Genomic DNA, 17,372 nt, shown 5'->3' with positions numbered 1-17,372 from the left:
CGAGACTGGGATTTGTCACTCCGTATGACGGAGAGGTATCTCTGGGCCCACTCGGTAATGCATCATCATAATGAGCTCAATGTGACTAAGCAGTTAGTCACGGGATCATGCGTTACGGAACGAGTAAAGTGACTTGCCGGTAACGAGATTGAACGAGGTATTGGGATACCGACGATCGAATCTCGGGCAAGTAACATACCGATTGACAAAGGGAATTGAATACGGGATTGATCGAATCCCCGACATCGTGGTTCATCCGATGAGATCATCGTGGAACATGTGGGAGCCAATATGGGTATCCAGATCCCGCTATTGGTTATTATTCTGAGAGGTGTCTCGGTCATGTCTGCATGGTTCCCAAACCCGTAGGGTCTACACACTTAAGGTTCGGCGACGCTAGAGTTGTTATGGGAAATAGTATGTGGTTACCGAAGGTAGTTCGGAGTCCCGGATGAGATCCCGGACATCACGAGGAGTTCCGGAATAGTCCGGCGGTGAAGATTGATATATTGGACGAAGGGTATTGGAGTCCGGAAGTGTTCTAGGGGTACCAGGCTATGGCCAGGATGACCGAAAGGTGTTTCGGGAGCCCCGGCAAGTGTTGGAGGGCCTCATGGGCCAAAGGGGAAGGGGCAAACCAGCCCACTAAGGGGTGGTGCGCCCCCCACACCCTTTCCCATGTTACTTGGGGAGGTGGGGCGCCTCCATCTGGCTTGGGAGGCAAGCCTCCACCTTCTTGGCTTGGGGGGCAAGTCTCCCTAGGATTTTCCCTAGGGAAATCCAATCTGCTTGGCCGCCGCCCCCTCGGAGAAACCCTAGGACGCCTCCCCCTCTCCCCTTGCCCCTATATATAGTGGAGGGGTGGGAGGGCAGCGACGCCCCTTCCCTGGCGCAGCCCCTCCCTCCTCCAACTCTTCCTTCTCCTCCGTAGAGCTTGGCGAAGCCCTGCAGGAATACCACAAGCTCCACCACCACGCCGTCGTGCTGCTGGAGTTCTCCCTCAACTTCTCCTCTCCCCTTGCTGGATCAAGAAGGAGGAGACGTCCCCGGGCTGTACGTGTGTTGAACGCGGAGGCGCCGTCCGTTCGGCGCTAGATCGGATCTTCCGCGATTTGAATCGCCGCGAGTACGACTCCATCAACCGCGTTCTTGTAACGCTTCCGCTTAGCGATCTTCAAGGGTATGAAGATGCACTCCCTCTCTCTCGTTGCTAGTATCTCCTAGATTGATCTTGGTGACACGTAGGAAAATTTTGAATTATTGTTACGTTCCCCAACATAAGGTTGAAGGATGTTAATGATGATGATAAGGCAGACATTGGGAGAGGTCTTAGGATGCATGTGCTATCATGCACATTACTAATCCAATGGAGTTTAAAGTCAAAACTATTGGATTATTTCACTAGGATTTGGAGATACTTAATTCTCCATCTAATTGATGATGTTTGTTCATGCTCCTAGTTATTGGAGAAACTTATCTTTTGTCTCTCAAACGGATGACATGATTTTGTATGTTATCAAGTCAGCTCTAATTATGTAATGTCAGTCCCACCCTAGGGTGAGACAAGTATGTTTTTTTTGAATGGATCATTTGTAAAGATTATGTGTTAAGCTACAATTAAAGATGTAAGAGAAGTGTAAATAATGATACCTCATCGAAATTGTGGTTTTAATTAGACCACATTTCGAGGGGGAGAATGGAAGTGTCATTTAATATGAGATATCATGTTCACTTCTCCTACTTAGATCCAAATGTGTATGTTAATTCTCTAATTAAAGATGGAACCAACGAGAAGTCTTGGGTGGAGAATGTATGAAAAAGCACATACTAATGTCGGTTCTCTAATTAAGATGCAACAAGTCTTATTTAGAAGAATGAATAAATATTACTCCTTTTATCATGTTATATATAATGTGTACTTAATCCCTTATGAGCATTATGAAGCACACATGAATGCTAAAGTGAAGCTTGCTAGCCTAATGACCATCATGATGTAACATGTCGATTATATATATGACCAACGTCATTTATAATCATATGTCACACTTCACTCAAGTGGCAAGTTTGTCAGTATCATGTGGCTCATGGTTATATTTCTGACTATCTTGTTTATAATCATTTGTCACAATCCATTAAGTTCTTTTCCATCTTCAGCCCAACGGTGTTGTGGTTTAGAACAGAAATGATTTTTATCAAGATATTGGATATGTTTTCCATTTTTCAAATAAAGTGGCCATTAGAGAACTGGAGCGTATGAACATGAATCTTAAGGATAAATCCATTAGATCTTTGTTCATATGCATCAGGTGAGTTGAGAAGAAATGCATATTTGCAACACTTAATGTTGAGACTTAACAATTTCCGTGTGATTCAAAATGTGTGTGAATGTTCATCTTAGAGGCTTGTGTGATAATGAGCTCTAATGATGTATGGGACTCAATAGAGTTTCCACAGTGAGTTGTTTTGATGCTTGTGTTATTATTATAACATGCTCTTGGGTTGACTAAGTTAAGAATGTATGTATGACTTAACCATAAGGTTTTGTCATATAGGTGAAGTTAACACAAGGTATGTTGCCTCAAGAAATTCAATTATGAAAGAAGAAGAGCGTCGGGACACTCATACCATAAACCAGGGGGAGTAAGTATACTACCTTGAGAAGATGGAATATTTTTGGCGGGCCAAGAATTTCTATCTTCTATTTATGACATAAAGGATCTTGGTCATGCCCTATACTTTGTTTGTATCGAGTTTCACCAATATATAAGTCCAAAGGGGTATACATTTTATTATGGCGACATACGTCGATAGAGTATGAAAGAAAAATATCATGTGGTAGTACTCTTATCGCACCTGCTACTAAAGTCAAGGGCAATAAAAGTGGACATCTTAGTGTCCAAGGAACCATTATGAACTGATCAGATAATGTTAGTTCCTTATGCTTCAGCTGTCAGAAGCAATGTAAGTATTCAAGTATGAATGTGCCCTATTTATGATCGGGATGATTGGCAAATGTACAAGTCCAGAAATGGACCATTGGAAAGGCCGTCGAAAAGTCTTTGCAGTAAGTCAAGGCAATAAAGTTTCATGCTAACTAATAAGAAGTTTGGTAACCTCAATACCGTAGGTTATTCAGACATTGTTTTTGCGATGTGTGTGGATATTGAGTTTCCACGTTATGTTATATCCCCACCTTCGCATATGGAGCTATATCGTGGAAAAGCTCCATAATGACACTGATGGCATCAATAATGATGCAATTTATTATGTGGCATGTTAAGAGGCTACTGAGCAGGTTGTATGTCAACTAAGTTTTATTCCCGAAATTATGGTAGTAGACATCATTTCTAAACCACCTACTGCAATATGAATATGCAGTTTTCTATGCGAGTAACAACAAGTCAAATGGCGTTGCCAAAACCATTGACAATATGTTTTGTGTTGTGAAAAATAGAATCCAGGATCAAGCTATTGAAGTTGAGCGTATGAGTACGTCTGAATGTTTTACGGATCCGTTTATCAAAGACTTACCACCCAATTGAATGATTATTTTGCTAGCATGGGGTGTTGTAAAGTCTTGTTGATCCTGGAAATAAGGACCGTTGAATAATCCAACTCCCATAAAGCATTATGTTTTCCATTTCAAGACAGAACGATATACTATAAGTACTGAGGTCCAATGTCATTTGATAGGTCATTGTGACACCTTACTTTGCTATGTTATTTCTGTTACGAGTGGGTTTATGATGTTTGTTAACCTTACGATCAAGGGGAGAATGTTGGAATTTGATCCCAGGTAACAACCCGAGAGAAACCAGGAGGTTTTTTCACCCCACACCTTTCACGTAGGAGCCTTGATCGGAGGCCTCTAAACCAACAACTTTGGACCCGGTCCCCGGCCCCAACACTTGATATAAAATAAAGAAAGAAAAGGATAGCACGGAAGAGAGGCTAACAGAAACCGTGGCTATCGACCAAACTGCCCGATCCTAAAGTTGTGCTAGGGGCTGGAAGACCGACGTCTACCGGCGACCACCAGGAGAGGAGTGCTGCCGGCATCCATGGGCTTCCTCTTCGACTGCGGCGCTGCTGCATCCCTGCTGTCATATACCTTGCTGCTGCTTTTCTCATCGGAAGGACTCCACATCTCTGGAGACTCATGGCAGCCTGCAAGGATTATCCAATAATGATTTCTGCAAGTCAAGGTCAGTCCCAAATTTTTAGTATAAGAGGTGTTCTAATCTGGAGATCAAGATCCTATTATGTTAATACTAAAGGATGTTTAACAATTGTGTCTATGCTGGGCCAGATATAATTGGCGTCATCTTGACATTAATATGTCACTGGAAAATATGACGTGATAATAAAGAGGGCACACGCATCGAAACGAACTGTTATTAGCATGTCCACTGAATCATTTGCTCGAACAATGAACGATGGAACAGGAACAATTCAGATATCTACATATAGTTAGAGATGTTTAATCTGATTCTGAACTACACCTCCGTCTGGGATTAACTGTCGGAATTCCAAATGGGGGGAGTACTAAAAAAGGTTACAATGGCTGCTCGGCTAGCTCGAGCGGCCCGAGCGACGCCGCCCCGAGCCTGGTGGCGTTGACGTAGTCCTGCGGCGCGTGCGGTGGCAGCCCCGGCATCACCAGCGCGGCGACCCTGGCCAGCCGCATCAGCCACCCCTCGGCGTACTCGGGCCCCTCCGCGTAGCCGATGAGGAAGCTCCGGGCGAGCTCCCACCACGCGTTCACCAGCTTGGGCGCCACGGCCAGCACCGAGAAGTAGTTCTTGTTGGGCTCCTCCACGGTCACCTGCTTTTCAAAGGCGTCTGTCAGGTCAGGTATCTCCTCCAAAAGCGCAATGAGATGAGGTTCTTGCTTCCAAGCCATGCTTTGCTTGCCTTGAAAGTTTAATCCTGTTACAGCATCGCATGCATTCTTCTAGTGTCTATCTATCCATCTTAAGTATTACTACCCCGTCCCGTAATGTAAGACGTTTTTTGGCATTAGTGTAGTGTCAAAAAACGTCTTATATTATGGGACGGAGGGAGTAGCATTTTTGGGGGGTCGTTCAAAATACTCCTACATTTCCTTGTTGCAAAAAAAAAAATTTGATTTTGGAAAAAAATTAGAGACCCTTAAAAAAACGAAGTGACATGGTGAATATGTTTATAAAGTCGGCCGTATGTTTTTTCTAAAAAAAAGTGAGAGTGACTAGACGGACCTGTCCTCTGTAGAAGCTGTCGAAGTAGAGGCAGGTCCCGAAGTGCTTGAAGAGGAGCGTGGAGTCGTCGTAGGGCACACGGGGCACGATGTCGTTGCAGTAGACGAACCTGAAGTACCGGCTGGGGTTCTCGAGGTGCGGCGCCATGAAGGCCCCGAGCCGCTCGTCGCCCACGCGGGGCTGCCCGAACGTGTACACGCCCTGCAGCCTCCCCAGCACGGCCTCCTCCCCGTGCAGCGCCAGCACGGTCGGGAACAGCACGGCCAGCGCGCCACCCAGGCTGTGCCCGGCGACCGCGAACCTGGCGCCCGGGTTGCCGTCCAGGAAACGTTTGAGCTTCTCCCTGATGGCGTAGTAGGCGAACGGCCTGCCGTTGCCGGCGCCGGTGGGGTCGGCGACGTCCCTCGGCCAGCCGCCGCCGCGCCGCTGCAGGCCCAGCGCCTTCATGAAGCCGCCGTGGACGCGGCAGCCGGCTCCGGCGCCCGGGAGCTGGTACCAGGAGAAGTCCACGTCCGTGCACCACTGCTCCGTGTCGAACGGCTTGGTGCCGCAGAAGGCCACCACCGCCAGCGTCGCGTCCGGCGCCGGCGCGTCCGCCAGCATGAACGCCTGCGTCGTATAGTCCTCTTCATAGTCTGCAATGACGATATAGATCCACGCACCAGAGCGCGACACGCCATTAGTTAAGCCATGCACGCATGCATCGTCAATCGTCATGCATGCGACGTACGGAAGATGGCGAAGTTGTTGGTTGTCTTACCGTTCCAGCAGTTGTAGAAGCCCAGGAACTCCATGTGCCAGTGGTTCTGCACGACGCTGCTGATGACGAGCTCGTTCTCGTAGGCCAGCTTCGCCGCCATGATCGACAGCGCGGCGTGGTAGTTGCTGTCCCCGGGTTTGATCTTCTTGTCCAGCTCGACCCTCGTGTCGAGCAGCCCGATGCAGGAACGGTAGTTCAGGGACGCTCTGTCTGGCATTTTCACCTTCCCTGCAGCAAAGAGTTGGTATTACTTGTCATTTTGTCACACGCAACTGGCTCTGTGATTGTGCGACAACGTATAATTCTCAGAACTGGTGCTCAATCAATCAATTAGGGATTGTCCTCTTCAGGACGCAATCATCACCATTTTGAATAGTAAGCTGGACTGCTACAGCAGAACATTATCATTCAGTTTTAAGTATGAAAAACGACCTTTTATCAGTTTTTAGAAAACGACTTCTAATTTCTGCTTTATTTTATGGTGGGCAGTCTCTAGTCAAAGACTGGTCCTGAAAATACGCGTCCTTAATTTCGTTGAAGAATCAGCTGTTGATATTTAGCAGCGTCCATTAGTTGGAATCCAACATCCTCCCTTCGTTTTTACTCCCTCCGTTCCAAATTACTCGTCGCAGAAATGGATGTATCTACAACTAAAATACATCTAGATACATCCATACCTACAACAAGTAATTCGGAACGGAGAGAGTACTTGGTAGGAGTATATAATTTGAGTATGTACACATTCTAAAACACTACTAAAATAAGTATGAACTTATAAATCTGCACGGAGAGATTAATGATGCTGAGTTCGGTAGGTTGGTTGATGCCATCGCTGCAGGTAAAATTGCAACATAGTACGATTGCCCGAGGCTGCTGGAATGAATGAATGTTCATGTCCATCCTCCGAACAAAATCAGCGGACCAGAGAACTAGTTGAAAGCGAAAGCATCATAAATGCAATCAATCAATCCATGAGGTCAAGAGACAACAGTTCGATCGATCCACTGGCCGTCCTTCCACAGGACGATCGATCGATGCTGATGACTGATGAAGAACAACGTACGCGAAATCAAACGTACGCTCGATATACGTACCATGCAGGGCGTTGGCGAGGAGCGGGAGGACGCCGCCGCCGTTCTCGTTGAGGAGGTTCATCCAGTACTCGGCCGCCCGCCCCAGCAGCGCCACTGGCCGCTTCGCCCACAGGAGCACCATCTGCGCCACCAGCGACACGAACACGGCCCACCGCCGCCGCGCCGATTCGATCTCCGTGCCCGTGGGGCAGTCCACGGCGTCGTTCTCCGCGACGTTCGGCGACCACAGGAGGTGGAGGAGGTCGCGCACCCCGCCCTTCTCCGGCCGCAGCTCCATGAAGTCGCTGTTGCAGAAGCCTCCTCCTCCGCCGTGGACGCCATCGCCGTCGGAGGCCATGCCTAACGTCGTCGGCACGACCGGAGCCGATCGATGGTGCGTGGGAAGGTGGGACGCGCGCGCGGTCGAACTGGTTGCCGTTCCGGCACGTCGGAGCACGGAGGGTGTATATATAGAAGGGAAGTAAAGTAAGGTGGCAGATGGATGGAATTAATTACCGGACCATTTTTTACGGGAAACCGGACTGGTCAATCCATGCATATCCTCGTTCAATAAATATGGGACTCTATAGTACGAGAAATGGGCAGCTAGGTGGCCTGGCCGTGTTGCAAAAACCACACAAAGTTATGAAAGCAAAAGAGAAATCCCGATTGGTTGGCATTGTTATATCATTGTCTATGTCCATTATCATTGCCGACGTATAATTGGGCGTACAATGGCTGTCAGAGGTACACGAACGGTGATAATGGAGTAGAGCCTTTGACTGGACGCGGACGCGAGGACGGCCGGCGGTGCGCAGAAAATGGATGGATGCGCATGGAAGCAAGAGCATGGGAGTGGAAAGCTTATGCTTGGAAGCCACCTCCATGTCCACGACTAGAATGCTAGCTAGCGGCCCTTGCTTGATTCCCTCACTGGTTGTTACGTGAGACTTGGTACATGGAATGATCGATGGGGGTATTTTTTTTTAAGGTCACCGGGGGAGGGCGAAGCCCTCCACCTGAATCTTTTTCTCTTTTCTATTGCATCACACCCCCTGGTTGGGGAAGTTGTTTACACATGCGTGTGTGTGTGGGGGGGTGGGTGGGTGGGTGGGTGGGGGGGGGGGTACTGAGAGAGGGAGGGCGGGCACATGCGCCACACCCTAAACCTAAGGTTAATTCTCCCGAGAGAACGCGCGCAGCCACCTATCTGCGCACGGCCGATCGGCCACTTTCAAACGGCCTTTCCAGAGAACCGAGTCTTCCCGGCAGCACCCGAGCAAGCGGGCCAGGGAAGGCCGTGCGCCTTGGAACACCACGGCATTTCGATGCTTCCACAACTGCCAACAGCAAAGGAGGGTGAAGGAGGCGTGGGCAGCATCACCGACCACCCCCCGCACATCCAGGGCTTGGAGAGCACCAACCTGGTAACCCTTACCGGCCACCTCAACGCCCACGGCCAGCCAGAACGAGCGGGCAAGGGGATAGTCGAAGATCAGATGATCCGCCGTCTCGATCACATGCCCGCAGATGGGGCATGTAGCTTCCTCAGCCGTCACAATAGTCTTCCAGAGCAGGACATCTCTCGTGTGAATCCTTCGTTGCACCAGGAGCCACCCGAAGAACCGAACACGAGACGGCGCAGCGCACCCCCAAATGAAGCCGGCGAAAGCGGCCTGCGTGCCGCCGAAGCATTCCAGGGCGTAAGGCCGACCGGAGGCCCGAGGCAGAGAGCAGGGAGCGCCCGCCCAGCCCCGCCCACACCCATGTAGCCCACCGCGAGGACGTGGGCGCCGCGTGGAGACGGTGGAGCATTTTGATCAACAGGCACCGGTTTTGCGTCGCGAGGTCTCTCACGCCGAGGCCCCCCTCCTCCTTGGTTCGGCAGACCCGCTCCCAGGCCAGGAGGCATTGAGCGCCGGTGGCACGGTCAGCAGCATTCCAGAGGAAGGCGCGGCGCAGCGAGTCCATTTTCTTGATCACCGCCGGGGGAAGGAGCATGGCCGCCATCGCGTACGTCGGAAGGGCGTCCAGCACCGCGCTGAGCAGAACGAGCCACCCGACCGGGGAGAGCAGCCGAGCCCACCAGCCCGCCAGGTACTTGTCCACCCTCGCAATCATGGGGAGGAAGTTAGCGTAGGTGAGCTTTTCCCACGACAACGGGAGCCCGAAGTAGGCCTGCGGGAACCCCTGGACGGCGCAACCAAGAGTGCCGACGGCCTCCTCCAACACCCCGGCAGGCACATGCATGGGGACAAGCATGCTCTTGGAGAAGTTGATGTCCAACCCCGTCGCGGCCGCGAAGTCGTCGAGGATGCGGCGGAGGCGGGCAGCCGCACCAGGCTCCGCCTTGAGGATGACCAGCGTGTCGTCGGCGTACTGGAGCACCAAATGGGGTGTCCCATCCACGAGAGGGTGGCGGAGCACGCCGTCTTGGCGGATCATCTGCTGGAGGACGTCGGCGACGATGAGGAAGAGATAGGGCGAGCTTGGGTCCCCCTGGCGCAGCCCGCGGCATACCGTGAACCACTTCCCCGGAACACCGTTGAGGAGAACCGCCGACCAGGAGGACCGAAAGATCAAGTCCATCTAGGCACACCATCTGTCGGGGAAGCCGCGCACCTCGAGGATTCGCCGGAGGGCCCCCCAGTCGACCGAGTCGAACGCCTTGGCGAAGTCAAGCTTGAAGACAAGGGCGGGGGTGCTACGCTTGTGGCAGCACTGGATCACCTCGGCGGCGTAGACGAAATTTTTGGAGATGCTTCTCCCCGCCAAGAACCCCGACTGGTCAACGTCGATGATGCCCCCGATCTGCAGCTGCAACCTCGAGGCGAGGCCGCGGCACAGGATCTTGACGTCTCCGTTCTGAAGGGAGACGGGCCGGAAGGCGTCAAGCGTTGGCACACCCCCCCTGGGCAGGAGTGCGATGTACGCCCGGTTGATGGCGTTGAGGTTCGCGGTCCCGACGTGGACCGCGGCGAAGAGGCGCTGAAGATCCCCGGAGACGGTATCCCAGGCAGCCTGGTAGAACGCGGGGCCGAGGCCGTCCGGCCCGGGCGCACTGGACCGATCAAGCAGGCCGGCCGCATCCTTGATCTCGTCGGGCGAGAACGGAGCAACCAGGGCAGCCGCATCGACCTGTGCGGCGTTGCGATAAAGGGCGGCCAGGTCGAACCGCCAGACGGAAGGACGAGCCCTTTCCAGCAGCTCGGAGTAGAAGGAAAGCAGCGCCTCCGCCTTCCCCGCGTGGTCGAGCACCGTTTCCCCGCCCACGTCCAGGGCACGGATCATGTTGGCTCGACGGCGATGAGAGGCGCTCGCGTGGAAGAAACCGGTGTTTTCGTCCCCTTCGCGGACCGCCCTGCACTTCCCATGCTGCTTCCAGTACGAGCTCTGGCGCCTGATCGAGTCGGCCAGCGCAAGCCTGGAGTCGCCTCGGAGCTGCAACTCATCAGAGGACAAGGGGCGACATTCTTCCCAGAAGTCCACCAAGTCAATCATGAATTTGCAATCATTATCAAAAGCTGGAATGAATTTGTGTAATATTTTCCAAACCTTGGCCAAGCCCTTGAACCGTTTCTTACGAGCCGCCAGGCACCCCGTAGCACACCTGCCATCGTCAACGCTAGACCGGGAAGGGAGAGTGAAAGGAAGGAATTGGGGGTTTCGGAGCCAAGCACTCTCGAAGAAAAACCGCGAGGAAGCGGGAATATTGGTCGCCGCCTCCACCACTAGGGGAACGTGATCCGAGGTGGGGCGGGGGCGAGATGACAAGGCTGAGTCCGAAAAGGCCGCGTCCCAGGCAAAGTCAAAGAAGACTCGGTCCAGGCGAGCCAGAGTTGGGGGTTCGCGTTTGTTAGTCCAGGTAAAACGATGATCGGACAGAGCCAGCTCATGGAGAGCCAGGGTGTTGATCAGAGAGTTGAAAGTCGCCGCGCGCGGGGCGTCGAACCGATCGTTGTTCTTCTCGTGAGGGAACCGGATCAGGTTAAAATCCCCGAGCAGGAGCCACGGCCCCGAGACGGTCTCGGCAACCGCAGTGAGATCATCAACGAAGGCAGCCGTCAGGCTATGGTCCGCGGGGGCGTAGACGTTGGTGATCGTGAAAGCGAGGGCGCTAGACGTAGAGGAAAAACAAGACGTGAGAGAGAAGCGAGACATCAAGGAGGAAGTGAGCATCAAGACACGGCTGTCCCAAGCCGTCACCACCCCTCCCCGGCTGCCATCGACGTCGTTAGTTACGTAGGAGTCGAGGCGAGAAGGGAGGAACGAGCGAGCTTTAGAATTAGTCTACTCCGAAAGCTTGCTTTCCTGAATACAAGCAATGACAGGATCCACCGTGTTGATAGAATCTCGGATCACATCGCACTTGTTGACGTCCCCGAGTCCTTGCACGTTCCAACACAGGAACGAGAACTTAACACGGGGTGAATTATCCATTACAGAACGGGACACCTACAACAGGACTTCTACCACGCAACCGCAGATACATGCGATTAGCAGACGAACAGACGTAGACGGCAGAGCGGGGCAGCACAAACGCTGTAGTATCCCTCCCACGCAACCTAAGGATGCTAGCCACGACGGGGGCGATAGGCGCTACCACGCGACCGACACAGACATGAAGAGGCGCCCTAATCATCAGCACGGGGGGCACCGGGGCGGTCGGGATCACCGCAGACGCGCGTAGAGCAGCCGCCTCCACGGAGTTCAGCGGCTTGAGGACGCCGTCGAGCATCTTGTCCTTCGCCACTTTGGACTTGAGGCGAGGCGAGCAGCCAGACAGAGCGTCGCGGAGAGCTCGGAGACGCATGGCTTTTTCTTCCATACCCATCCATTTGGACGGCTCGTCCCGGGCAATCCGAGCGCTCTGACGGTGCTCGGGGAGGGGTGCGGCTGTCGCTTCAGCAGGCTCCGTGATCTCCACCAGCGACACGCAGGAGCGGTCACTGGACACGGACGCCCGCGCCGGCGAGCCTGAAGATGCGCAGGCAGGCGAGGAGGACGCGTCAGAAGACGGAGCAGGGAGGCGGTGCAGCACGTCGCAGGACAGCGAGGGGGCACCCAAGAGCCTCAGCATGGTGGAGAGCTGGAACCCGCCCCTGCGGGAACCTACATGCATGGGAGGGGGCCACCGGCTGCCCAAGGAGGACCGCCCGATTGTGCGCGAACGGAGGAGGCGGCTCGGTGAAGAAAGGGACGTAGGTCCCGTCGGTAGAAAAGGAGTCATCGCGGCTCCATGCACGGACGGGGCGGACAACGACGATGCGCACCCCCCAGCGACCGCCCAGAGGCCAGACGTCGCAGGGCACGGACCGCGGGTTCTTGAGCAGGACGACGACACGAACCGTGGCCAGCTCCCTGCCGGAGAGCACGAGCGGGTCGATCTCCAGCACTTTCCCGAACCCTGAGAACAAGGCAGGGATGCAGGTGGGGTTGATGAACTCTGCCGGAAAGCCGGTGGCGGCCAGCACCGCGCACACGTCCAAACGTGGCGAGACGCGGTCATACTCCTCCTTGGGGAAGAGGTCGATGCGCGCCCCCTCGTGCATGAAAGGCTGACACCGGAGAGCCTCCGGCCGGTCCTCCCAGGACGCAAAGCGCAGGTACATGGCGCCGACAGACGACGGAACCACCTCAGGGAGAAGGTGGCCGATGTTGTCGAGCACGGCCGCCTGCACCGCGAGGGTGTCATTGTGGAAGGCGTTGGGGGGGACGATAACTACCACCGCAAGGCGCTCCACAGCCGCGTAGTCGCCCTCGACATGAACACCTCCATGGCATCCGGGCGCTCGAAGTCCGCAATGACAGACGGGAGCGAGTTCCCCGACGACAGCAAGGAGGCGGAGCAGAGGGAAACCCTCGACTCAGACGAGGAGGAAACGTGGTCGCGGAACCGCAACAGCTCGGGGGGGATGCCGGCTGAGGCAGGCGTCGGGGCCGGCGAGCCCGGGGCCCCGCGCTGCCCCGCCGCGCCCGGCGGAGAAGGCGGCGGTGAGGGGGCACAACCAAGGCAGCATCAGCCGTGGGAGACGCGGGCGTCACCACGTCGCCGCACGCCGTGGCCTGCACCGCGAAGGGAGATGCAACCCCGGTCTCCGCAGGGGAGGGGGTGGAGCTGGACTTGCCCACCTCCAGGCGCCGCGGTGGGATGGCCGCAGCACGACCTAAAGGAGCGGAGGGGCGCGCTCGCGGGAAGGGCGTGGACTGGCGACGGGCGAGGGGGCGGGGTGGTTCGAGGCCGAGTGGCCGGGGAAGGATGCAGCCTTAGGGGGGACGGGACGGGGTTTGGGGGCCATGGCGCAGCGTGGGGACGAAGCGCGGTGACCAGAGACACGGCACCGCCGGCACCGAACGGGGTCCCGGCAGTCCTTGACGTAATGGCGGGTGGAAAGGCAGCAGAAGCAGCCGTGGAGGGAGAGCGGCGGCTGGGGAGGACGCGACCTGGTGGGAGGGGGGTTGGCTATGAGGGAGAGGAGCGCCTGCTTGTAAGGGCTAGCCACCCCCACAGCAGCAGTTAAGGCGGTAGATGAGGATGGGTCGGGGGGAGTAAAGCAGCTGTTAGCTCCCGCGCGGGGCGCAGGGGAAGAGCCCGCCCCTGCCGCGCACGCAGTGTCGCCAAGACAGGCGGCAGGACGGATGGGCAGGTCGCACGCCACGGGGATGTCAGCGACCGAAGAATCCACGCGCGACCAATCGGGACTAAGGGGGGCGGACAGCGGCATAGGCAGGGGGAGGAGGGGAGGACGCTGCGGCGCCGTGCGGACAGGACACCGAATAGACATCGGTTTAAAATGACAGCGACGAGTGGCGTTGGGGGCATTAACCCTGGGTTGGAGCAGGAGGTGCCGCGCACGCGCCGCACAATTACGCGTCGACGCCACGTCAGCAGCAGCCTCGCGGAGGGAGGCATGCATGCTAAGGTTGACGGCGACGAGCAGACCGGGCGCAACGGCAACGAGGAATTGCACCACCGCCTCGCTCGCTACCTGGACCGAGAACACACGCGCGGCTGCTTGGACCACCAGAAGCCACTCATGCGGCGCGCAAAAGAAATATGAAAGGAGGGAGGCGGCGCCGTCGCAGGAGAAACAGTCGGCGACGAAAGGGACGACGACCTAGACCGTGCCGGGAACCGACAGGGAGGGGAACGCCGCGGTATCATAGGGGACGCCGGAAAGGAAGGAGGCGACGACGCGGGAGCGAAAGATGATACCTGGGCGGGGGACGAGGTCAACGATGGCGGCGGAGGGCGTCACAACGGGGCTCCCAGCAGCAGCAGAGTGGCCGGGGCGACGTGCAAGGAGCGGATCCGACTGAAGTGGTGTGTGTGGCGGCGGTGGAGGGTGTGGCGACGGTGGAGCGGGCGCGACAGGGGAGGGGTCGCCGTCGTCGCCTGGCGGGTCGCCAGGCGAAGCGCGAGAGCCCATCCTCTCATCGATGGGGGTATGGTGGGGGCATGCATAGCCATGGCTACCTAAGCGGCTAAGCCACCATTATATGCGCCTCTCCTTGGCGTGCAATTCGCGGGCTCCTGACGCTGATAACATTTCGTCAGATATGGTGTGCGAGGGAAGGCCGTGGGAATGGGAAACAATCATTGAGTTGATATATACAAAAAGTTTCAAGATATTTTTGTTAGACTCGTAGATATTAAAGCAACTCCAACGCAAGGACCCAAACACACACGGATTTTATCCGTTTCATGTCTGTTTGGGTCACCTGTCCGCCTAGCGGACATGGGGCGGACAAGCGTTGTACCCAACGCGCGGCACAAAAGCAGACCCAAACTTCTCGTGCCGCCCGCCCCCTCCTCTCTCCCTCGCGCCGCCCGTCCCCTCCTCGTTGCGACGCCCGTCCTATCTCCCTCACACCGCCCCTTCTCTCCCCCTCGCGCTGCCCCTCCTCTCCTCCTCGCGGATCCCCTCCCTCGCGAGATTTTTCTCTGCTCGCACCTCTACTGCAGCCATCCTCTGCTCGCGCCGCCGTCCGGGCCTCGGGCCCCAGCAAGAGCGCGGAGAGGAGCCCTGTGCCGGTGGCCTCGCTGCAGCACGGAGGAGCGGCCGAGCGTGCGGAGGAGCCCTACGCCGGTGCCCTCGCTACGGCGCAGAGGAGACCTGCGCCGGTGGTCTCGTTGCGGCGCGGAGGAGCCCTGCGCCGGTGGCCTCGCGGCGGCGCGGAGGAGCGGCCGAGCGCGCGTCGACGACCTGCGCCAGTGGCCTCGCTGCGGTGCGGAGGAGCGGCCGAGCGCGCGGTGGCGACCATCACTGGTGGCCTTGCTGCGGACGTTGTGGAGGCAGAAATCGCAATGGTGGTGTGGAGACAAAAGTTGCAGTCACTGACATATGGGACCAGGGGCGGACACAAGCGGGCGGCAGCGGTGGACGAGAGCATCCGCTCTTGTCCGCTTCATACCTATTTGTTCCCATATTTGGGCCAGGTTTGGGCCGGGGACGGAAAGCAGGCGGACACGGGCGTCCGTTTGGGTCGCTTCGTTGGGTCAAGTTTTGTGTCCAGATGATCCAAATAGACAAAATAGATCCCCCATTGAAGTTGCTCTTAAGTACATATTTGGTTTGGTTCATGATTAATAATATCGCCCATGGTTTTCACTTTCAGTGAGATTTTGGTGAAATTCACTGAATTTCAGTAATTTCAGCAGCCACTGAAATATTACGTTTCGGCCAAAATATTTCAGCATAGCACAACAATTCCAATATTTTTCAAAATATTTTTTAAAATGTTCAAATTTTTAATTGAATTCAAGTGAATATTTCTGTCATTTGGCTGGAATGAAAACTGGAATCACTGAAATTCACTGAATTTCAGTGATTTCGGTTGGTGCTGAAATTTTTCTGTAACTGAAATTGAAAACCAAGATATCGCCACAGCTAGCCATAGAAAGAAATGTCCCTCGCATGCAAAGTGGGATGAACAAGATGGCCACCGCAAACATAGCGGATCGGCGAAATACTCCCATAGAAGATATGCTTGAGTACCTACCTCCTTGAGGCTTGGCCACGTGAGAGTGCCCTCCGTGATGTCCATTTTGCGCTGGCCTCGTGCCGTCGGCTCCCTGGGAGTTCTGCGCCGTCCAATCGGCCGGCGTGCGACAGCCGACCGTCTTTCTGGGGTCCATGACACGTGGGCCGCGGACGCGATCGAAGACACCTTTCTGTAGTGGTTTTCGTCGCACCCGTGTGCGCCCTCTCGCGCGCTGCACCGTGCGAGACCGCTACTAGAGAAAACCTTATACACAGAAGTTTACCAGTAGTGTTGACTAAAAAAAGGCGCTATTGTTACCTATCAGTAGCGCAGTGTATACAAGGCCGCTACTACTATATATGTAGCAGTAGCGCGGTCCGGATAGAAAGCGCTACTACTATAACCATCACACCGTTGCCGGCAGATTAGGTATAGTAGTAGCGCTGGTCCGCAGTCAAAGCTACAACTATTGGTCTTAGAGTATCGCTCTTTCTGGCACCGCGCTACTACTATGGGTGCCCTATCCTCAAATTTTCCTCCCCCGCGCACGACCATCTTCTTTCTCTCCTCAATCCCCACTGCTTCACTCCTCTGCCGCCGCCACATTGTCGTCGCCACCACATTGCCGCCGCCGTCCTCCCTCCTCCTTCCTCGGTATGCCCTCCTCTCCCTCCTCCTCCCACCGCGCCCTCCTCCCTCCTCCTACTCCGTCCAAGGGCCCTCTTCCTCCTCCACCAAGCCCTCCTCCCTCCTCTCCTCCGGCCAAGCCCTCCTCCGCCAGCCCTCCTCCCACACCTCCCTCCTCCCCCTCCTCCTCTCTCCTCCCTCCTCCTCCCTCCCCCACCCCATGCTCCCTCCTGCCTCCCTCATCTCTCCTCACTCTGTTCTTGCATAGTGTAGATTTTTTAGCAAATTAGTAAAAATTCAAACTAGCTAGGTTAACTAGGTTGGCTAGCCATGTTAACTAGTTTAATTAGGTTAATTACCTAGGTTAACTAACTAGATTATTTATTGTAAGTGCTTAATATAACTAGTTTATTTATAGTAAGTGCTTAATAGAACTAGTTTATTTATAGTAAGTGCTTAATAGAACTAGTTTATTTATAGTAAGTGGTTAATATATTTTGTTTATGCAGAAATCATGTATTTGCCCCTGCCTCATCCCCGCAGTCGTCCCCATCGTCGACCCCTTAAGACTTCTAGGTGAGAATAGCCAAATGATAATGTGTTGTAAATGTCGACGATGAAAATGCTAGTGCTAGTTGCCATGTCATTGATGTCGATGGTGATGCATTCTGAATATAAAGGATGTCTTGG

General features: G+C 54.7%; 1 protein-coding gene across 1 annotated transcript; it reads right to left on the bottom strand.

Moving 5' to 3' along the window:
- Nucleotides 1-4,364: 4,364 nt before the first annotated feature.
- Nucleotides 4,365-7,527, bottom strand: LOC125514864 (triacylglycerol lipase OBL1). Its single transcript, XM_048680230.1, has 4 exons — nucleotides 7,092-7,527; nucleotides 5,998-6,225; nucleotides 5,238-5,872; nucleotides 4,365-4,825 (listed from the first exon to the last, which is right to left on the bottom strand). Exons 1-4 carry the CDS (start codon nucleotides 7,426-7,428, stop codon nucleotides 4,556-4,558), a joined length of 1,470 nt encoding a protein of 489 aa, XP_048536187.1. The 5' UTR covers nucleotides 7,429-7,527; the 3' UTR covers nucleotides 4,365-4,555.
- Nucleotides 7,528-17,372: the final 9,845 nt, after the last annotated feature.

The sequence above is a fragment of the Triticum urartu genome, chromosome 6 (genome assembly GCF_003073215.2).
Source record: "Triticum urartu cultivar G1812 chromosome 6, Tu2.1, whole genome shotgun sequence".
NCBI classification, from domain to species: Eukaryota; Viridiplantae; Streptophyta; class Magnoliopsida; order Poales; family Poaceae; genus Triticum; species Triticum urartu.
This window is presented reverse-complemented; position numbering and strand designations above follow the sequence as displayed.